Genomic DNA, 23,228 nt, shown 5'->3' on the forward strand with positions numbered 1-23,228 from the left:
AAAAAGGTACCTTGACCCACAGGTTGAGAGCCAGTGCTCTAGCAGAACCTCCAAATAGACTTTGCTCCTTAATTCAGGTTATTTAGGTATCTAGTAGGATATCATTGGGTTATCTCAAAGACAGACATGCCTAAAAACAGATTTGAACGTCCTTGGTCCTAGTCACCCATCTTCTGGACTTTGGACCAGAACGAGCATCTGCCTCCCCTCTACAGTCTCTTCTCATTTTGCCACCTACAAGTAGACCTCCTTTCTGCTGACTTAGCTCCTGGGTTCTTTCACATTCTCTCTCTCCTCTCATACGCTTACGCCCTTATTATTTCTCACCAAGACCTTAGAGACCAATTAATTTAGTCTTTACCACCCTCTATGCTATGTAGAGCTGTTTTTTCCATTGCTGCAAAGCAGATCTGCTACATCTGGTACTGTGCTTGCCTTGAGTGGTTAAGAGGACAGAGGAGGATCTCTGCGCAGTCTGCCCAGTCAGGCCTAGCCATAGTATCAAAACTCCACACTGGTTTGATAGTATGTCAGGCGTCTAGCTGCCAGTTTAGGCGAAAACTAAAACTGGCTCAGAGGGGGCTGACCTTCTACACTGCTGAGGCCACACTACAGCTAAGAACCACGTGGCTCTGAGGCGTTTAGTTTCAAATGAGGCTTGGAAATAGGTAAAGATAGACAGACAGTGATACTTTTTTTTTTTTTTTAAATCTTTTAATGTGACCTTTTAGTGATCCATAATCTTTACAAAGGCTGCTAATGGGCCATGAGAGCATCTGTTAGCATTCGTCATTGATTATCTTGGTTAAAATTCCTTTGCTAAAAGCTCTATTCTTTTTCAACAGTACTGGGGATTGAACCCAGGGCCTTGTGCATGCTAAGCAAGCGCTCTAACACTGAGGTATGTCCTCAGTCATTCTACCCACACCTTCTTAAATCCTTGGTGCAGATTTCAGACCAGCCCTTGACTCCTACCACTTATTCTGACATGATCTGACTCTAGACTCTGACGTCTGGAGATGAGGACTTGTTTTAGATTCTCTTTGGACACATTCCTGTCTGGGTCTCAACTTAATCTAAAAGAAGTGTTGGAGGTGGGGGGACGACCCTATTTAACTAGGTCCTTTTTTTGTTTGTTTTTTGTGGGTTTTTGTTTTGTTTTGTTTTTTTTTTCGAGACAGCATTTCTCTGTGTAGCCCTGGCTGTCCTGGACTCACTTTGTAGATCAGGCTGGCCTCAAACTCACAGAGATCTGCCTGCTTCTGCCTCCCAGCTGGGATTACAGGCATTCACCACTGTGCCTGGCTTAACTAGGTTCTTAATCCAAGGTTTGTGTTTACAGTGGGGACTGATGTGTTCCCACAGTTCAGTTAGAATAATGTTCCCACAGTTCAGTTAGAATAGGGTTTCATTACCACAGGCTATTAAGTAAAGGACCCTTTCCCTTTATCAAGATAAAAGTCCCTCATTGAGTGATGGTCTTTGATGGCCTTGCTGACTGTTGGAGCTATACAGCAAGACCTCACGTCTACCTAGCATGTCTTCTCTCTCGTTCCTGGATGATGGGGCCAGCAAAGGGTTGCATGAGCCTTAGACTCCTCCTGATTCAACACATCCTGGGCTCTGTTTTTTAATTCTGCAGTGCCAACCCAGGACGAAGAGTGTTGGCTTCCATCTGCCTGGTCATATGACCACCTTCTATATGGTCTCACCTAAGAGACCCCCTACTCCAGGGTCATCCTGTTTTTTTCATGTATGTTGCTATTTTTCTTTCTTTTGTTCTGATGCTTCTTTTGGACTTGCTTCCACAGTGGGCTCGGGCTCTGGCTCCAATGGCAATGATGGTGGCTTTGTGAGCTGGGCTCCTACAGCACCTTGCAAGGAAACAAAACTTGAATTCTCAGTTACTCCATTTCATAAAAAGCCATTTAACAGGGACCTTGACGGTCTGAGACTGTCAAGACTATCGTGCGTTCTGTACCTAGGAGGGACACCCGTAACTGAAGGAATAAAACGTTAAGCTTGTGAAAATTAAAGCAAGAATGTACAACAGCATGTACTTAGGCCTGCATTTCTAAACCTGGAAAGTGGCTACAGTCTCTATCAGTCATCTGCCTCAGCTTGCCCTTCGGAAACGAACGGCAGGTTGGTCACTCTGGGGAACCCTGTCTAGTACTAAACTGGCTGTGAGTGCACAGCGCACTCGTGCATCTGTAGAGCCTCTCTCAGAGCTGCGGTCTCTGCTGGCAAAGGCAGCTTATCCCCACTAGCTCTTTACAGAGCTTTATCTACTCTCCTACCTGAAGGGAGCTTCCTGTAGGCAGCTGCTGAAGACATCGCCTGTCCTAGAGCTTGATTGGAGCCCAGAGGCTGTAGGGGAGCAGCAGATTTGCTCGCTGAATTGGTCCGTTGCTTTGACTTGGGATCTTTGACTGGCTTGGTCCAGACCAGTGCCTCCCCAACCTGGAGGGCAGCTCCCAACTTCTGAGCCATCTCTACCATCTTGTGCCCACATGGGAAGAAAAAAAGCTGTTGACAAGACCAGAAGAGCCAAGCCAGCCTTCTTGGGCCTTTCACCAAAGGGCACTGACTGAGCCATCGCCTGATGTTGTAACAGCAGTTGACGGAGGAAGTGCTTAAACAAGGAAATCATTCAAGTGTTCTCATGCCCGGCTAAGGGAATCATTCTCCAGTGAGAGTACAGGTTGCCTACTGGACACCAAGGGCGGAACTTACAAGATCTCTAAAATGCAATAATTTAAATTTGATGCATCACTAGCCAAACTATCTGTTGCTGATAAGCTGTATTAGTGAAAACATAACACAGCAAGTCTGAATTATTTTGTCTAGCAAAATTTGTCTCAGACTATAAGTAACTGGTGAGCTCATGCCACAATCAGCATGAAGCACAGAGAAACATGAGCTTATAGTACCTTTCATCTGTTAACAACTTGCTTATTAATGTACAGAAGCTAATTTAAGACATACCTCAGAGTCAAATTCCAAAGGACTGTTGTCCTTGAGAAAGCTGACCTTCTTCTCCATCTCCTGGTACTGGGCCAGGGCACCCTTCTTCTCACCCTGGTTATACAGCAGCACAGCATAGTTTAGGTTTACTAAAGGGTTACACCTGTGGCAGAGAGACAGGGACTCCGTGGCACTGGGGCTCTGTAATAATTAGTCATTTGAAGATCTTTCTCATATGAAATCCAAACAAAAATGACTAAGTGTTGGTTGTTCCCATCATACAACAAAATGTGACCCACGGAGCAGAGTCAAGGAGCTGTCTAAGCAGCAAAGCAGGATAAAGGTAAGGCACCAACAAAGCCACATGAGAAGGGCTGAGCAAGAAATCCCAATACTGGTGAAATAACCTCCCCCCCACACCCCAGGAATATATATTTACCTTTGATGAAGCTGAACCCCGCTAATCTAGTCAGCTACAGCTTATGAGCAACTCAAGCCAGAGTGTTGCCAGCTCTTGACTTTCTTGATTACTAAGCTCAGAAGTGGAAGTGTTTCTCAGGCTTTTAATTCTTGTCAAGCTCTGCTTGCTTAGGAGCCACATTTGCATGACACAGTAGCCTAGATGATTGATCCTAAGGCACACTTTGGTAATAACACCCCCTGACCCTTTCCCACAGAACAGAATGCATACTTATCCAGACGAACAGCTTCGGCATAAGCTCTTTTGGCATTTTCTATATCTTCCAGGTTGGTCAGAGCCACTGCCAGAGAAAGTCAGGAGAGCTCATTTTAGATAGAAAAAAAAATATATATCTTAGACCACTCTCAAAATGAAGTCTCTTTCATCCTTCAGCTTCGATGCCTCACCGCATAAATTGGCTGCAGAGTGTCGTGTGTCCTGCTTTTCCACTGCCTTTCTGCTATTTTCCCTTGTTCAAGCCCAAACCAAGTTTTACACTTTCTCTGGTGACACTGTCACCACCTGCCCCCATCTCACGCTGCTAACAGGACGTACAAGCTGACACATCACTGTCCTACCCAAAAATGCTCACTTGTCCCTCATCGTCTATAACCATGGCCTCTACAACTTTTAGCAAGCCACAGAACATCCCCTCCTTTTTTCAAAATTGGGATTTCTTGAAAGCCTAATATATAAAACCCAAAAATAGCTACTCTGAAAGTCATGGTAACTCCACTTCCTGCAGCCAAACAGGCAACTATGAGAACTAGGAATACAGAAGGACTCTGTGCCATTCCACAGTCACACACTTACATTGCCACTGACGTCTAGTTTGTCCTTCAGGACCGTATGCAGGCCTGGCTCTGCTTTGTCAGATGAGAACTGATGCGTCTGCCCTAACATAAGCAGTGAGGCACTCTTACCTTACAGGAAGGCTCTAAGCTTCTCCAGAAACTTGAGCTAGCTTTGCATTCTGGTGCTCTCCAAATAACCACCATTTAGTTGCTTTTGACCTTTCTCTCATAAATTGAAAATACCACAGTAATGACCAAAAGACACACCAGAAGACCAATGAAGACATAGAGACACACCAGAAGACCACAACCAATGAAGACGTAGAGACACACCAGGAGACCAATGAAGACAGACAGCTCTAAGTCTGTTTTGTGGAGAAAGTATTCCCTAGAAGGAACAGCTAGCTTGTTGTGTTTTTCTTTTTAAATAGTGTCAGTCTTACTAATGTAGCTCAGGCTGGCCTCAACCTTCCTACCTCTACTTCAAAAGCAGGATTATAGACATGATCCACCTCTTCCCTGCTTAATTTTATTTTTTATAGCATAAATGGAATTTGGGAATAGAATGATATTCTAACCAAAGGCCAGTTACATTAACAAAAATAAAAATGGGTCAGTGGGATGGCTCAATGAGTAAGGATGTTTGATGGCCTGAGCTGGATCCCTGGAACCACATAATGGAAAGAGAGAAACTTCTCCCTTACGTTGTCCTCTGACCTCCATATGTGCACTGTGGTAACAAAACCCAAAGGTTTCATGTTCACTGTGTTTACTCGTAATCCTCACATCAGCCACGAGGACATACAATCAGTAGAGGGGGCAGAACTGCATGTTATGCCCAGGTTCTTAATTATGCTATCGCGCTCAGATCAACCAGGTGCAGTAAATATGGGGGCTGTTAGTGCAGCTCAGTGGGAGAGAACTTGCCTAGCTACATGCAGGGCCCAGGGGTCAATATCCAGCAGAAACACACACATACACACACACACCAAAAAACGGGGAAAAAAAAAAACTTAAGAGGGGAACTGTGTGGGGCTGGAGGGATGGTGCAATGGTTAAGATTAAGAGCACTTGCTGCTCTTGCAGAAGACATAAGTTTGGTGCTGAAAATATCCATACCAGATAGCTCACAACTGTCTGCATCTCTAGTTTCAAAGAAACCAGTGCCCTTTTCTGGACACACATGTGCATAAACCTACACACAGACACATACATATATACATAACTCAAAATAAATTAAAAAAAGCTAAGTGTGGTGGTGCACACCTTTAATCCCAGCACTCCAGAGGCAGGCAGATTTCTGAGTTCAAAGAACTTGCCCAGTAAGTTCCAGGCCAGCAAGGACCAAATAATGAGACCCTGTGTCCAAAAAAATAAAAATGAACTGTGGACATGAATGATCTTGATCTGACCTGTTAAAATTCCTCAGTTCAAATCTCTCTTTAGGGCATTTAGCTACTAACCTATGATCCTAACTGGCTTTTCCATCATTATAACTTACAAGAATGGACTTCTAGCCAGGTGTGGTGGACGCCTTTAATCCCAGAACTCGGGAGGCAGGTTGATCTCTGAGTTGGAGGCCAGCCTAGGCTACAAAAGTGAGTTTGGGATAGCCAAGACTACATAGAGAAACCCTGTCTTGAAAACAAAAACAAAAAGGGTTTCTATATAAATGTCCCTTACCAGCCAAGAGCATGTAGAGTTCCCCCATCTTTGGCTGGAAGTTGATGGCTGCACTGAGGAAATGGAACGCTGATGCATACTGCTGCATAGTCAAATGGACAAGGCCCAGATTGTACAGAATCTTCCAATCGAAGGGTGCCAAATAATTGGCTCGTTTTAGACAGCTGATCGCCTGCAGAAACAGGAGCACTCAACCCAGGGCAAGGCAAGCTCAGCAGACCCATTAACCAACCATATGGATGAGTGTGAACAAGGACTGTAAGGAACACTTACTGCCACGTATTTCTTCTTCCCAAAGAAACACATTCCAATGTTATTCCAAAGTGGAGGACTTTCTGGAATAGCACAAGCTACAACTCTGTATTTGGTAAGGGCAACATCAAAGTCCCCGTGGGTCTGCATCATGCTGCCTGCTGCCAAGATGGCCTGAAACATAATGCATGTAAAGTTAGTAATTCAGTCATCCAAGAAGCCATGGCTATGAAACAGTCTCCTGAATGCACATAGTTAGCCCATTGGCACAGACATGACAGAGAAACTTCTTCCAGGTAACTAATATACCCAAACTACTAGGTCAAGGTCAACATTCCTTACTACATAAGGAATGTTTCTGAAGTCACACAGCATAAAAACAAAAACAGAAAAATGTCACTAGATGCACTAGCTCCTTTTATTTCCTACTTGTAGCTAAGGAACTTAGTGTTCTGAAACTGCTGCCTTTTGTCTGCACCGCTTTGTACGCTAGCTGTACTGACACCTCTCATATACTTGACTGTGGCTACCTAATACCCATCTCTTTCGGGCTCAGGATGCAGTGAGTTGGCTGCCGTTTTTATCAGTCCAGCACTATCATTTCTTTAGGGAAAGGTACCGAGGTGGGGAGACAGCAGAGCCAGGCTACTGCCTTCCTAAATGACTGAGTTTGTGTCTAAACAGCCCGATCTGGTTGTACCTCCCTCAGTAATATTCATTCACTTGATTTTCCCACCTCTGAGTCATATCTAGAAATTATAATTTCAGGTTCACTAAGATCAAGAATCCTTAAACAACTGTTGTGGAAGCTGGGCTAAATTCTCAACTAACACATAAACTCTAATGGCACCCTGACTGCCTTCAGCAAAGATTCACAGTTCTGTTACCATAAAGATACTCCTTGTGAAGAAGCTGAGCATCAACGTTTTACAACAGTTTCAATAAGAACTTTTAAAAATAAGAATTATAAATAAAAGGTGATTTCTCAGACACGGGGTATACCTCATGGAAGATTACTTGCCTGACACACACAAGCTCTGGTTTTGTTCTCCAGCACTAGCATATAGATACAAAGTTAACTTCTTGGGTATTTAAAATGAGAAAGCCATCCCATTTCTAGGGTCGGGTCAGCTCTAGGGGTCACGGGACCATCTGTAGGAAGGCTCTGTAGTTCCATAGCCTGAAATACCTTGTAGTTGGCAGGGTCATAAGTCAGTGCATTCCCAAGATGTTCAAATGCCTTCTGGTAAACACCAAGCTTGAAAGAAAGCAAACCAAAGAATTTACCTCAGCAGGGATAGATGTCAGTTCAGGAGTTTGGCCAACTGTACCCTGAATGGAAACATGCAGTCATTTGTAACTTCTTTTGACCCCACTCCACCCCAGCCCAAAAATAGTAATAATAATAACAAAAATAAAGTGGGTATACCAAATAAAACACAAATCGCCATGTTTGTGATTTTCTTATTTTGTTCTTTCTTCTCTAGATAAGATTAAAGTATCTTCTGCCAAAAAACCATTTCAGAAACACCCATGCTGATCAATATTAATACCTCCTGGCAAGGAGACTGTGGTAATTAGCTTCATGTCCCTTTGGGCCTGCTCAGAAGCCAAAGCCCAGAGGACCCAGAGTTAAACTCTTGGTTCTTCTTATCGTAAAGCAATAGTTATAAGAGGCACATCAGCTGAGCAGGGAGACTGTAGGGTGAGCAGCTCAGCTCAGATCTGGAGCAGGTACTCAGGCAAACAGAAGTGGCCAGTGTAGGTGTCTCAATCACATTAAGCAATGTGAAGGGAAGGGGAGGTTTCCTCTCTAAAATATACCCCTCGCTCCTCTCTTGTACAGGGACCTTGGCTAGCAAGATGAACCACAGAAATAGTCTTGGCTCCAAAGCCCACAAAGTGGTACAATGTACTGGGTCTTTTCTTTCTCCCAACAATAAGATAACAGCCCCCAAACCAGACAGCAGTTACATATATATATATATATATATATATATATATATATATATATATATATATATATATATAAAACAAACCAAGGTTCATGTACGTACTGTGACTGTTAGTAAAATGCGGCATAGAAAAATGAAGGGAACCATCACAGATACGAACCTAAAGCACTTAACACCAGTGTGTGAACAGTGGTCATTACCTGTAAGTAGAGTAATCCTAAGGTTGTCAGAAGGTCTGTATTTTCTGGTGAGAACCTGTAACACAGAGATGCTCGCAAGGAAACCATGGTTATGAGACACAGACTCCAGAGCCATCTGCTCCACTGCCAGCACCTGGGGCCCTTTATTAAACCTTTTTCTTTCCCATGTGAACTTCTATTCTAAGTTTGACAATTTCCTTCAAAAGTGAATGATCTCAATCCTGGCAACAGGAAAGATCTTCTCAGTAGAAGGAAATGGGGCTTAAAATCCAGACTCCTTTTTCAGAGCCTTTCACTGAACCAACAGCAAACTTAAAAAAGAACTGTGTGGGATGGTACATCACATTACAAATAACGAAAACTTAAGCCAAGTCAGTCAGGACAGTCAGTCAGTCAGTGCAGAGAACTCACTGCCAATTTCCCTGTACTTATAAAGGTAGGCAGCCTACTTCCTGTGTCATGGAGGACCCCAGGGCCCTGATGCTATGTGCTCCAAATTAAAGTGCCATACTAAATTTCCAAACTAAACAAAAGAAAGAAGGCACATATCAGCCCTTGGAAAGACTTAGATACTGGGTTTTGGGAATAAACACTGGCCTATATGTTAGCTGCCTTCCCAGTCTCTCGCTTATACTTGTCTTTGTCCAAAAGCCAAAGCAACATAGGTAAGACCATCTGAACACAGGATCAGTTTCACCAGTAACACATCAAAGAACAAGGAGCTGCCTCCTGCTTGTAAGGAATGAAGGAGGATGCTTGTTACCTGTAGGCAGTCCAGACCCTGCAGAGCCAAAGCCCAGCTTATGCCTGAGCTGGCAAACAACTTTGTCATTGCAATTGAGAATTTGCCTCTCTCTTTTCTATAGTAGGTATCCACTGTGATAATGTCTCTTCCCAAACCACAATGGGAATTTGTGCTTCCCACTCTCCCTGTGTTCATCAGCATCTATTCCCCGCCAACATTGCTCTCCAAAGCTGCAGATCTCAAACCCACCTTCTCAAGCACTCAGTGTCCTGTCTTCTTCTTTGGAAAGCTGAGTGACTCAAAGTCCGAGCGGTCACTGTCAGCACACCCTCATTGGAGTTCATGTGCACTAACTCAAATGCCACCTTGTATAGGACAAGTGTCAGGAACAGGCCTACTCTCCAGCATTACAAGCTGTCCCATGGCTCCTTCCTTCCTATCCATATAAACCTGACCTTTTGATGATAGAAGTTGCTGTAGCTTACCAAACCCAAGAGATTTTTCTGCCACAAAATGTGATTAAAAATGCAGAAAGCAGTGCTGTGATGCTATAGCCAGGAAATTCACCTGAGGATGAAGTTAAATGACCAGCACATTCAGAATCTTAGTTCATGAGTCACTCATATTCTACTCCATGATCAATCGAACAAGCCAGGTATTGAGGCAGGTAGATCTCTTTAAGTTCCTGGCCAACCTGGTCTACGTAGGGAGTTTGAGGCAGGCAGGGATATACACTGAGACCCTGTCTCAAAATAAGTAAGTAAATGAAACATGATACTACACACACATAAAAATTCCATGTATCCCTAGAAAGGAAACTTGGAACAGTATCATGGGAAATTCAGTCATCCATTATCAACAGGTTACACTACCCTAATGATATCTTTTAAACAAAGAGCAACAACAAAACTCAAGATTTTGGGACTGGATTGCAGCTCAGTTAAGCATGGGTAAGGTTCTATCCCCATCATGAGAAATGAAATAACAGTAACACAGGGTATACGGCCCTAAAGATGATGAAACCAGATGTCTGTTACTGAGCTAGGAGATCTCTGTTCCTAACATGACCTCCAGGAACAGAGGACCTGCTTGCTGTACAGTAGTGAACTAGAAGACCGCGCTGCCCGATTGTTGCTGAGTGCACATTTGCCCACTGCCCTTGCAGCTGTGTTCTCCTGCCCACTTTCAAACCATAGACTATGAGAAGCCAGTATGTGTACAGTTTTAGGGTTACTAAAACAAGAGATGCTAACTCCATATTTAGCTTCCATAAAGCTTCCATCATTATCCTTCAATATGGCTTGAAACACATTTTATGGCTGGTTACTCGGCTTTAATCATGCAGGCATAAGAAAAGTAGCTAAGGAACCTAACTCGCCAGCGTTTGACCTGTGAAGCAGCTAGCCTAGGACAGACACTGAAGAGAGAAACCACTTGTTGCGTCTCTTTTTCGTTGCTTTCTTCCTTGCTTCCGGCAGGTGTGTCAGGGTGTGGCCCCTGCTGTATGCATTCCAGCATAACTGTGAGTGTGTCCCAACATATAATGGCGGTCTTACAGAAAACAGTATGGGATTCTATGTGTGTACAAGCTTTTGTTATTCAGTTGTGCAATTCTTAAACATGAACTTTGTAAGGGGTAACTCCATGCTGCAATGTTAAAAGGTAGACAGGCTGTTAAGGTCTAAGAGAAAGAGACACTTACTCCACTGCTTTCTTGTAGGTCTCGATGGCTTTCTCCAAGTCTCCCTGTAGTAGGTGGATCTTCCCCAGCATCATGTAAGTCAGGTCATGCTTGTTGAGCTGGAGGGCGCTGTGCAATTGGTCTCGTGCCTAAGTGAAGTTTAATAGAGTAAGAATAACAAGTCAGTGCCAGTTCTATGTTGACTGTGAAGACACAGCTTTGATGTACTGATGCGGGAGCATCATGTCTCAGAAAGTAACTTTCACGACCTGAAGACCAAGCATAGTCTAGATGGCCCTGCTGAGTTCATGATCAACCTTCTGAATGTTTTGTTTGACATTTACACCTATGAGTTAAACTTCCTAACTCCAAAGGGGCATCACAGTACAGGTAGTACAGTGTAGAATGCCACACCAAACTTGACCCACCTACACTCCCGACGACCTGCACGGCCTTTGCCAGGCTGGGCCTGTTTTCCTCAACAAAATGCACACAAATGAACACAAAAGTTGTTCTTATTTATTCATTCAAAAAGTACTCACTGAGTGCCTGCTGATCTAGATGCCTGGTATACTACAGTTAATAAGAAAATAAGGTTAGGGCTATGCCTGCCTTGTGGAGGCCCTGGGTTCAGCCCCCAACACCACACAACAAAGAGCAAACGTAAATAACTTTTTGATCTGGAAGAACCTACATCTTAGTAGATGAACAAAAAGATTTTTGTTCATTTATCGACTCAATGAGAGCTTCTATAAATGCCAGGTCTTGTATTTGTTCAGCCTGTTGAGTTTTATAATAAATTTAAATATAACAGTCCGCCTCAGTAGAGGTTCAAAGACTAATCCTGCCTCTCCCTTGTACTTGGTCAAAATATTCTCTGAAGAGAAAAATTTACTCATCTATGCAAAAATAGATTCATCAAGAAAACTTACATGTTCCACTAAATACAAAAGTGTAATGTTTTATTTATGTCTTACAAAAAATAATTCTTACACTTCAATTGCTAATATGCAGATATTTTTTCATATCCCTGAGAGATTGGTTAGGTTATACCATGATCTTGAAAAGATGACAACGTTAACCTTGTTGGTAGCGGCAAAAGAAAGGAGAACAAAGATGCACAGTCACTAGGGTCTAAAGGAACTCCCTAATCACCAGCACTACCTTTAGGGACTCTCAAATTCATCTGTTCCTCAGTTAACACATGTATCTTGGACGGGAGAGATGGCTCAGCATTTAGGAACACTGGCTTCCCTTACAGAGGGCCCAGGTTCAATTCCCAAAACTCAGTTGATGGCTCACAGTCATCTGTAATTCCAATTCCAGAGGAACTGATGCCCTGGCCTCCAAAGGGACCAGGCACACACATGGTGCACAGATACATGTGCAGGCAAAACACTCACACACATAGTAAAATAAAAAATGTCAAAGTTTTAATTAAAAAACCAAAATCCAAAACAAACAATAACAACAACAACAACAACAACAACAAAAAAAAAACAGCCCGGTGGGGTAATCCCAGCACTCAGGAGGCAGAGGCAGGGAAATCTCTGTGAGTTCAAGGCCAGCCTGATTTATAGAGAAGATTCTAGGACAGCCAAGGCTACACAGAGAAACACTGCTTCGAACACCCACACACACACCCAAAAGAAAAAACAAAACTAGGTATCTATTTCTTAATTTGAGCACCAAGATAAGCTTAACATGCTTTGTCTGATATCAAAGTCTTAGAGCACAGAGTTCAGAGTGAACTTACTCCACCCTGAAAATTCACCTCAGAAAAAAACTCTCATTATAAAACAAAATTCAATCCATTTAAATTCATTTTCACTGACCTTAAAAGCAAAACTAAAGGCCAGGCATGTGGCTCACCCCTTTAATCCAGCACTTAGGAGGCAGAGGCAAGTATATCTATGAGTTCAAGGCCAGCCTGATCTACTCAAAGATTGAGTTCCAGGATAACTAAGGCTACACAGAGAAACTCTGTCTCAAAATAAACAAAACAAAACAAAACAAAAAGGAAAAACCAGTGTTTTTGTCAGTGTGGGGGGGGGGGGTTGTTTGTTGTTGTTTTGTTTTTGTTGTTTTTCTTTGAAACAGTGTCTCACTAGTCCCAGGCTGGTCTCAAACTCAGATTCTTCTGCCCTTAGCTTCTTGACTGAAGAAATTTCAGGAGTGTGTGCCATAATGACCTGCGAAGGTCCACTTTTTGATCTGTGTCATAGCAGACATTTGTTTCTATACTAAACGCACACCCCATTTTAAATCAAAGGTAGGAAAACAATGAGTACTGACAAGTACTAACACAGCAGTAACTACGAAAGGCGATTTTTACTCCCCAAGCTCTGCAGAGGGTGGAGCCAGAACACAGTGGACAGGGGCTCTGTGACAACGCACCGCAGTGAACTCCAGTCAGCCACCCGCATTTCTCTGATTACCTTGTCAAACTGCTTTAGGTAAGTGTAACACACTCCCAGGTTATGGCAGATCTCCTACACACAAAACAAAGGAGAGCAGTTAGGCATCGATTACTGTATGCACTAGAGCACAGCAGCCTAAAGACAGCTTTAGAGCACAGCGGTGAGGCGAGGTGTCCCCGCCAGCTCTCTGCTCAACTATTAAGGAGAGCCTGTCTTTCCACTTCTGGATCCCTGAGCCTTTTCTGTAGGAATCTGGATGGGAAGGAGCTCTGGCCACTTACAATACTGCCTTCCTAGAAGTGACTTGGTAACCAGTGGTGCCATCTGGAGCCACTGCGATAAATACCTATCTCGAGCTAATCTGCTGAACTCTGCAGCACAAGTCACAGGTCAAATTCATTCTCCTTTGTACAGTTACTTCCTATGGCTCTTCTACACTATAATCAGAACCACAGAGTTGAGTAGCTATAACAGTGTAAAAAGCTACAATATTATGTAAATACATTTGGTAATTACATACTAAACAGTCCTTTACAAAAAAAAAAAAGAGTTTACCAACCTCTGACCTGCAGAAAAGAAAGATGAATCAAAAATCAGTGACTAACTTGGCTGCCGACAACTTTCTAATTATAGGTCACTGTAAGACTAATCTGTATTAGTCTGTATTCTGTACAGAATAATCTGTATTCTGGCCTAAGTGTTGTGAAATCTCCTTTGAAATAAATCCGACTTTGTCAGCTTTAGAAAGGAAACCAGGGAAGAGATGGCTCAGCAGTAAGGGCACTGGCTGCTCTTCCAGAGGGCCTGGGTTGAGTGCAAAGCATCCACAGGATAACTTACAAACATATGTAACCTCACTTCCAGGAAATCAATGTCCTCTTATGGACTCGCAAGCACTTCACACATGCAGACGTACAGAAATACATGTAGCCAAAGCACCACTATACACAAAATAAAAATAAATCTTTTAAAAATTGTTTTAAACTTACAATACTATCCTACCTGAAAAACAGAAAACTAGTATCTGTTTTATAAACGTCTCACATTTAATTTTTTTTTCTCTTAAGCCACAACTGAAATAATGTCTGACTTACCAAGAACAATGCATTCAAATTCAAGCCTGTCCCCCAAACCTGTGTGTGTTCCACTTTCCCACACTGTAAGAAGTGCATGGACAGCCGGGAGAAACAGCACCCTTCTTGTGCTTTAATGCTCTGCACACTAACCCCAACCTCGTGACTCACTGCTGTAGGTGACGTTTAAGAACACAGCATCAACATGGCTTAAACAACTAACAGCACAGGAAGTATGCTAAGGACAACAGAACAAAGTATGGTTAAATCCTATCTCTTACGAGGAGTGTCCAGAGACATCCTCCCAGGCAGCAGACACCACAGAAAGAGCTCCGGCTTAGTGGGCCATCCTAGACTGCAGGGTGCAATCTACTTCTGTTCCTCCTCACTGTGGCCTTTTGGCATGTCATTCCATCCAAAGTGTCAGATTTCTCATTTGTCATTAGTGGAAACAGCTGTTTCAGAAGTCAAGACAATGGCATACAGGATCATTATCCCCTTGTTAGAACCAGATTGTGGAATACCATGATGAGTACAAAGAGGAGAGATAAGAAGTTTGCGGGAGCCATTGACCAGGTATCACAGAAGACAGTGCCTGTCTGGTCATCGTCCTAAGTGGGTCCTGATACCAAGCAAGCTCTTTCAACACATGGCACAGCAGACATACCTCAGCTCTCCTTTGCCCAGCCCTCCTGACTCAGCTTCCGCCTTTGTTTATTTTTTGGGGGGTGGGGAGGCGTCTGTTCTGCCCTTCCCGAGCTCCATCCTCAACTCACTGCTGACCATCTCAACCAGTTTCATGGTTTCAGTTATTAACTCTATGTTTCTGACTCCAAAATGTTCATATACAGCACAAAACATCATGATTTTATATCTAACTATACACTGGACAGATCTCAATTTAGATATTTAGATATACCACCAGACCCTAAACTTATCATGTCCAAATTTTTCTGAAAGACAAAAAACAAAAAAAACAAACCTAACTATATGTGTGGTTTCAGCTTGGCCTCCAATGTCTCAGCTTACCTCAGCTCAGCTCTCAGGAGATACCGTCTAATACACAGTTAATTCAAGGCCAGTCTGGGCTAAATGTGACCCTGTCTAGGAAGACAAGGGGCATGATGAAAATAAGAGGCCTCAGTGGGTAAAGAGCTTGCCAGCAACTCTCGTGACCTACTGATGGAAAGCACCAGCTCCTCTGACCTGTACACTCACTGCATGTAGTGGTTTAAATAGGGGTGGCCGCAAAGTCTCCTGTGTTTGAATGCTTGGCCTATAGAGAATGATACTATCAGGAGGTGTGGTCTTACTGGAGGATGTGTGCCACTGCGAGGCTGGCCTTTTTTCTTTTTTTTTTTTTTTTTTGAAATATTTATTTATTTATTGTGTATACAGTACTTTGCCTGTATATGTGCCTACGTGCCACAGTAGGGCACCAGATCGCATTATAGATGGTTGAGAGCCACCATGTGGTTGCGTGGTTGCTGGAAATTGAACTCAGGATCTCTGGAAGAACAGCCAGTGCTCTTAACCTCTGAGCCAGCTCTCCAGCCCCTAAGGCTGGGCTTTGAGGTCTCAGATGCTCAAGTTATGCCCAGTGTGGCACAGTCTCCTTCTGCTGCCTACATATCAAGATGTAGAACTCTCCGCTCCTTCTCCAGCACTGTGTCTGCTTGTATGACACCATGCTTGTTACCACGATGATAATGGACTAAATCTCTGAAACTGTAAGCTCGCCCTAATTAAATGCTTTTTTTTTCTAGGAGAGTTGCCGTAATCATGGTGTCTCTTCATAGCAATAGAAACCCTGACCAAAACATGTGTGTCCTCACATATATGCAAATACACACAGCACAGATACAAAATAAGAAGACAAGATTTAAAAAAACTTTAAAGTTAATAACCTTCACACCAGAAGGAAAAAACTAACTGAGACTAAACTATACTTTAAAAATGATAATGCTGGCAAGATAGCTCAGGTCAAGTTCCTTGTGGCCAAGTCCAATGACCTGAGTCCAGTCCCTGAGACCACATGGTGGAGGGAGAGAAGAAACTCATCCCCACCCTACACACCCTATCAACCACAACAAATAAAATGTTATTAAACTTTTAAGAAATACTGCCCTAAGGACTCTAAGGGAAGTCATGTTATCTTGCTACTATAATAAATGTACTTCTCTCTGACATAGGAAGGTCTCTACAAAAATCAGCCAATGTATAAAAAGAGAGAGAGAGAGAGAGAGCAGGAAGAGGAAGGTAATTGTGGAAATATACAAAACTTCAAGACTGAGACACAGAGAAGGTACTACGAGAGAAGGGAAAAAGAAAAAAAAGCTAGGCATGTTGGTGCATGCCTTTAATCCAGCACTCAGGAGGCAGAGGCAGGCGGATCTCTGGATTTGAGGCCAATCTGGTCTACAGAGTGAGTTCCAGGACAGACAGAGCTACATAGGGAGACCCTGTCTCAAACAAGCAACTAAGTAACACCAACAACAAATTAATTAATTAATTAATAAAGAGGAGAGAGAGACGTACTTAGAAATCAGAATACAGGTACTCCTATTAAGGGAATGAATAGGCCACCAGAATATATATAGCTAAAAGCAAAAATAATGGTCTGGGAAATAAGACTGAGCAAATGTCCTTGGATATAAATAAAATAATAGAAAATGAGAAGCAGGTTAAAAAGCCACAGAGCTGCTGTGTCTGAGAGCAAGTGTAGCAAACACAGCTGCTCATCCACCAGAGGCCCATTCCTGTTTCCCTTTATAACAGCATTCTACTTTAGTTGCAGATTTCAATGGTGCTTTCAAGCCTTCCTTTCAGAGGCTGTGGCTGAGGAGACACAGCACAGGCTCTGTTGGGGCTTGCTCTGCTTTGTTTGAGTTCCATATCTAAGAATGAAACATTTCTGAGCTGTAGCAGTCACCATTAAACTAACCATGAGTAAGTCTCCGCCCTGAAATTCTAGTACCACCAAATGCAAGTCAAAACCAGTGATGTAGGTTTGCATGGGGGGAAAACCCTTAATTTATTTTATGTACACTGGTCTTTTGCCTGCATGTATGTCTGTGGGAGAGTGTCGGATCCTCTGGAACTGGAGGTACAGACAGTTGTGAGCTGCCATGTGGGTGCTGGGAATTGAACCCTAGTCCTCTGAAAGAGCAGCCAGTGCTCTTAACTGCTGAACCATATCTCCAGCTCCCAACCCTTAATTTGTGATGACATTTAGTCTGCTTCTGTATAATCATATAATCCCCAATTTACATAAATACATGACAGAAATAGAGAGATAGGGAAAGTGACTATGACCAAACTATGAAAATTTCACAGTGAAACTCATTGTTTTATACAATGAATATATATTAAGAAGAGAGGGAAAATAATCAAAAAGCTGCTTCAAGTTTTCATGACCCAAAGAAAGGCAAAAGAAACAGCTGACAGACTGTCAGGCAGTTAGAGAAAAACACGCAAAGTACATTGGAAACATGTACTGCGGATGCTTTCAAATTCCAAAGGTGGAGCAACCCAACTCCTAAAGCTCTTGGCAGTGATGGGATGATCACAGAAAGAATCAGACCAGTGAAAAACTAAAAGCAACAGTAACAGCTGGAAACTACACAACAAGATTTGCAAAGTTATGGAGAAATGCCATGCTCAAAACAGAATCAAAAAGTTTGAGAATTCTAGCCCAAGCGCTGGCAGTGCTTGAGCACACCTTTAAAATCGCAGCACTATGGAGGCAAAGGCAGGTGGATCTCTCGGAGTTTGAGGCCAGCCTGCTCTACTTAATGAATCTGAGGCCAGCCAGGGGGCTACACACATAATGATACCTTGTCAAAAAAAAAAAAAAAAAAAAAAGCCATTTGATAAGAAAGTACTTTTCTTACTTACCCAATCTTTCTGGTTAAGTTTAGCTGCTTCATTATATACTTCAGTGGCGGCTTTATGTTTTCCCAGGAGAAATCTGTGAAAATACATTTTCTACAATTATGACTTCAAATTTCATCATTTTTGGTTTGTGTTTGAGACAGATTCTCACGTAACTCAGGCTGGCCTCCTTTGTGTCACAAAGGATGACCTTGAACTTCTAATCCTCACGCCTTCACCTCCAAGTCCTAGGATTACAGGTGTGCACTGCCATACCCAGCTAACCTACACTTCTGTAAGAACTCTACAAGTTCACATTGTATCAGATTCCACAGAGCTAAAAATTATAGAACCAAGCCGGGTGTGGTGGCGCATGCCTGCAATCCCAGCACTCAGGGAGGTAGAAGCAGGCGAATCTCTGTGAGTTCGAGGCCAGCCTGGTCTATAAAGTGAATCCAAGACAGCCAAGGCTACACAGAGAAACCCTGTCTCTTAAAAAACAAATTATAGAAGCTTTTTATTAAAAAGTTGAGCTGGCTGTGTGGGAAAGGCAAGGACACCAGTGCACCCCAAGCAGGAGTTCTTGAGCAGGGCTTGCGTCAGCAGCTGTTCTACGGCCTCAGTCTCGTCACATGCCAATTTTAAAGGCATTCTTTCAAGTGATAAGCCATTAAGCATGAGCTGCCATCATTTATCAACATCATCCAATAACTGCATATTCTTTTTCCTCCTGAATCTAAGTTTCTTTCCTTGATCATGAATTTAAAGGAAGAGAGAGAGGAAAAAAAATAGAGAGAGAGAGAGAGAGAGAGAGAACTGGGTTTTATATGAAAGTGCTACAATGTAGGGAGGAACATGGAGATGGCGCTAGAACATGGAGAACACTAGACTATGAAAAAGTCTATGAAGACTTTAGAAGTGTCTCCGTTTAGGGATGCACAGGCCATTCACACAAAATACCACAAGCTTATTGTATGTCAAATATTCCAAATACTAACAGAGCAATAGGCTATGAGTTACCCATATGATTATAGATGAGTTACAGTATAGTACACTGTGATAAACAGTGTTCTCATCCAACTAGAAGGTCCTGAGTTCCTTAACACTAGCTGACTTCCAGATTCATCCATGCTCTTCAAGATGAAGCCCACTGCACTTATTACTCACTGTCCTACTTATCAGACATCTGGCTGCCAGCAACAGGCTTTCCCCAAAATGCACTTCAAGAGAAAGCATTTTATGTGGTCTTCTATAAATGCTCCAGTACTCACAAAGATCTGGCCACCTGCTTGAGATTATCAGCACACTGAGGGCTGAGAACAGCACACGTCTGAAAGAGTTCTAGGGATTCTTGGATATTTCCTTCCAGGCGGAAAATCAGTGCTGCCAAGTAATAGAAAATACAAAAAAAATAAAATAAAAAAATAAGCCATATTTTTGGAAGTAGAGGATGGCATCAGAAAAACCGGAGGAGATAAGATCAGAGAAAGCCTCTGGATAACTCTTTAATCCATTCAGTCACCACCACCAAATGGGTAGCAAGCAAAATGTTAGTAAGGGAAAACCTGTAATAAGCTAACTTAGACCTACCTATATGGCCCTAGCATCTATACCTAGATAACTGGTCGTTTGCAGATCACAGAAATTCTTCATAAGAATAATATTTTGTTGCTGGGCGCGGTAGTGCATGCTTGTAATCCCAACACTTGGGGAGGCAGAGGCAGGTAGATCTCTGTGAGTTCGAAGCCAGCGGGGTCTATAAAGTGAGTCCACAACAGCCAAGGACACACAGAGAACAGAGAACCCCTGTCTTGAGAAACAATAATAATAATAATAATGATTTGAAGGGCTGGAAATAGCTCAATTTGTTAACGGCATTTGCTGCTCTTGCAAGGAGACTGGGGTTCAGTTCTCAGTATCCATAGATCAACTCACAACTGTCTATACTCCAGTTCCAGGGTATGCACTGCTCTACTGGCCTCCACAGGCACCAGGCAGGCACACGGTACACAGACATACATGCATGCAAAACACTCATACATGTTAAATAATAATTTAAAATATATTAAAAAATATGTTCACCCAATGTCAAGCACCGGTCTCCAGGTATGTGTGCAACACACAAACAGAGCTGTGTTCAAATTTCATAGGACAGTGAACAAGATTTTTGTGAGACATTATTTAAACTTAAGTATTCCCTAAGTTGTTTGGTTGGTTGGTTTTCCAAGATCTAGGTTAAACATATTTTTGCAGTAGGGAAAGAAACCATATATCTTACCTTGGACATAGATAGCATATTCACATAAGCCCTGAGTCTCCTGAAGCTGTTCTTTTATCACAGCCTAAAAGAGAACGCCTAAGTTAGGTGTTGGTTAAGTGTTACCAAGAAAACAGCAGAAACAGGCAAGGGGCATACCTAGGACACTGATAGTGACTAATACGGTAGTTTCTTTAAGATTTTTGTTTTCATCTCAACTCTTGAGATTACTTATGAGTTGTTACTAATGAGGTTAGCAATCTAAGGGCTCTAAGGGCTCTCAGGGTATTTCTGTATGTACATCTCTCATTTAGAATACTAAATGGGAATGGTGGCACAGGCCTTTAATCCCAGCACTCAGAAGGCAAAGGCAGGCATATCTCTGTGAGTTCGAAGCCAGCCTGTCTACAGGGCTAGTTCTAGGACAGCCAGGATTACAGAGAAACCCTGTCTCAACAACAACCTGCTCTTCCAAAAGATAAGGGTTTGGTTATCAGCACCCACATGGCAGCTCACAATTTTCTGTAACTCCAGTCCAAGAGAATGTGATGCCCTCTTCTGGCCTCCTAGAGCACTGCTTGCATGTGGTGCACAGACATACATGGAGGCAAACACCCATATTCATAAATTTTAATTTTTTGAGACAAGGTTTCTCTGTATAGCCTGGGCTGTCCTGGACTCGCTTTCTAGACTGGTCTTGAACTCACAGAAATCCGCCTGCCTCTGCCACCCAAGTGCTGGGATTATAGGCGTGTGTCACCACACCCTGCGTAAGTTTTATATTTTTCATTATTTAAAAAAACAAACCATGCATTGTGGTATGAGCCTATAATTCCAGCACTCAAGAGGTAGAGACAAGAAGATCAGAAAACCAACGTCATTCCCTACTACCTAGTGAGTCTGGGGCTAACCTGGGCTCCATGAAACCCTGTTCAAACAAAAACAGAACACTGAAGACAAGTATGAGAAAATGGCTACAGTGATCCTAAAGTCTAAACCACTGTCTTGGCCAGGCAGAGAGGACACAGTTAGATGCAGTTAGATGTCTCAGAGTTGGGCCAGCCAGAGATAAAGAGTGAGAACCTATCTCAAAAAAATAAACTACTGTCTGGTCCACAGCAGAGAAAATGTTCTCAGCTCCTGTTTGAGAGCTAACTAGACAAGCCAGAACAACATGGGAAGATCTCCAAGCGCCACTACAGACACTAGGGGTTCTCCTAGAGCAAACCACACGGGCTCTATACTGTGATGGGCTGGGCGTAGGTACTTTCACTGAAAAGGCAGCATCTGGTTCTACATCAGAGAATTAAGGAAAGCTTCCCAAAGTAAAAAGCTTCCAACTGTGTGTTGGCAAAGGGTGGAAGATGCTGAGGTAAACAAGAGGGTTGGAGAGATGAGGACCGAATGTCATACTAAAGGGTTTAAGTGTAGTGAGAAAAATCCTGAAAATAAGTGGGAAGAAACATGGTGCTATTTGCTATATAGAAACACACTTTGAAGAAACAAAATTAAAGCCAAGGTTGACAGATAAACTATTATTTAGATTAATGAAGTCTAAAGCAGGAAGGTGGAGGGTGCAAATTCACGGTATCAACTGCCACACGGTGCTACAGACACTGCTAGTGTCTACCCGGTCTGTCCCTCCTTCCCTCTATCGCTGCAGTCTCTCTCACCTTGCACGCTTCATAATCCTTCCGAATATAGTGAAGATGGATCAGCCAGTTCTGTTTTTCCACAATCGGAAACTCTGGAGCTAGAAAGCATATTTGAACAAAACAAAGAACACAATCTGTCCTCATATCTAAGCCAACCATAAGCAATTACAACAGCACATTAAATTCTTTATGGAATTTGGAAATTTATGTGAATATCTTGTTTACTCAATTGTATTTATTTATTTTGTGGCTTTCCATGTGTACCACAGCACACACGTAGAAGTCATAGGACAACTTGGAGAAGTTGGTTCTCTCCTTTGACCATGTCCTAGGAATTGAATTTGGATCATCAGGCTCAGCAACAAGTGCCTTAGCCCACTAAGGCATCTTGCTGGCCCTTGGACGAATTCTTGGTTGATATATAGTCTTCTTCTAGACCAGGAGTCAACTGATCCATACAGTATGACTCTACAGGAAGGCTAAAATACTAGAATGACAATCACAGCATATACTAACCCTACCAATCACCTGGTTATTATGCGGTAACAAATACCACAGCACCATTATTGCTTTTCCTAACACACTTTACAAAGCTCCGGTATGTATGAGACAAGGAAACATATATATAAATGAAATTGAAATTGCGCACAAACCTTTTCTTGGCCTGGGTTTTTGAGACTCAATGGATGCAGGAACCTGAGTTTTCTGAAATGAAAGAGGTCACCTGTGTTAAAGCAGCCCCATGTACTGTTAATTGAAAGCACGTTCACATACAAGAATGATCAGTAACGAAGCAGTCATGTACTCAATTCATTAAACAAAGACACATATAAAGAGGTGCGCTGAATGACTGACACACCACACAGTTCTTTAGCTAGACAACTTGCTCAGTGGATAATACATATTACATGCATATACATGCATGCAACATAAATGTATGTATTATGCTTTATACTGTACCAACATTGCAATGTACAACATACACTCATATTAATACACTAAAGTGTTAAATACCTCATAAAGTATATTAAATGCTCTACTTCTCCGCAGTCAAACCAGAAAATGTTTGATTTTTTTCTTTACATTGTGAGAGAGAGAGTTTGTGTGTGCGCGCATGTGTAGAGGGACATCTTCAAGAGTCTTTTCTTCCCTTCTCTGATGTGGCTTCCAAGACCCAACTCTCGCCAGGCTTGGTAGCAAACCCTTTTATCTG

General features: G+C 42.6%; 1 protein-coding gene across 4 annotated transcripts in view; it reads right to left on the reverse strand.

Annotated features, from left to right (window-relative positions):
- Positions 1 to 692: 692 nt before the first annotated feature.
- Positions 693 to 23,228, reverse strand: part of Bbs4 (Bardet-Biedl syndrome 4) — a 28,517-nt gene continuing 5,981 nt past the window's right edge. For 2 of the 4 annotated variants that reach the window (XM_021638805.2, XM_060375176.1), the window contains exons 2-16: positions 22,669 to 22,720; positions 22,034 to 22,113; positions 20,382 to 20,445; positions 19,375 to 19,486; positions 18,128 to 18,200; positions 13,176 to 13,229; positions 10,759 to 10,886; positions 8,312 to 8,366; positions 7,346 to 7,414; positions 6,178 to 6,330; positions 5,905 to 6,076; positions 3,659 to 3,728; positions 2,989 to 3,130; positions 2,301 to 2,502; positions 693 to 1,874 (exon numbers count right to left, since the gene is read on the reverse strand). In XM_021638805.2, coding sequence (XP_021494480.1) covers positions 1,762 to 1,874; positions 2,301 to 2,502; positions 2,989 to 3,130; positions 3,659 to 3,728; positions 5,905 to 6,076; positions 6,178 to 6,330; positions 7,346 to 7,414; positions 8,312 to 8,366; positions 10,759 to 10,886; positions 13,176 to 13,229; positions 18,128 to 18,200; positions 19,375 to 19,486; positions 20,382 to 20,445; positions 22,034 to 22,113; positions 22,669 to 22,720 — 1,539 coding nt within the window. In that variant the 3' untranslated portion in view covers positions 693 to 1,761. Of the gene's footprint in view, positions 1,875 to 2,300; positions 2,530 to 2,988; positions 3,131 to 3,658; positions 3,729 to 5,904; positions 6,077 to 6,177; positions 6,331 to 7,345; positions 7,415 to 8,311; positions 8,367 to 10,758; positions 10,887 to 13,175; positions 13,230 to 18,127; positions 18,201 to 19,374; positions 19,487 to 20,381; positions 20,446 to 22,033; positions 22,114 to 22,668; positions 22,721 to 23,228 lie in introns of all 4 variants that reach the window. The other 2 variants (XM_060375155.1, XM_021638806.2) reach the window with 2 other exon arrangements.

The sequence above is a fragment of the Meriones unguiculatus genome, chromosome 1 (genome assembly GCF_030254825.1).
Source record: "Meriones unguiculatus strain TT.TT164.6M chromosome 1, Bangor_MerUng_6.1, whole genome shotgun sequence".
Lineage (NCBI taxonomy): Eukaryota > Metazoa > Chordata > Mammalia > Rodentia > Muridae > Meriones > Meriones unguiculatus.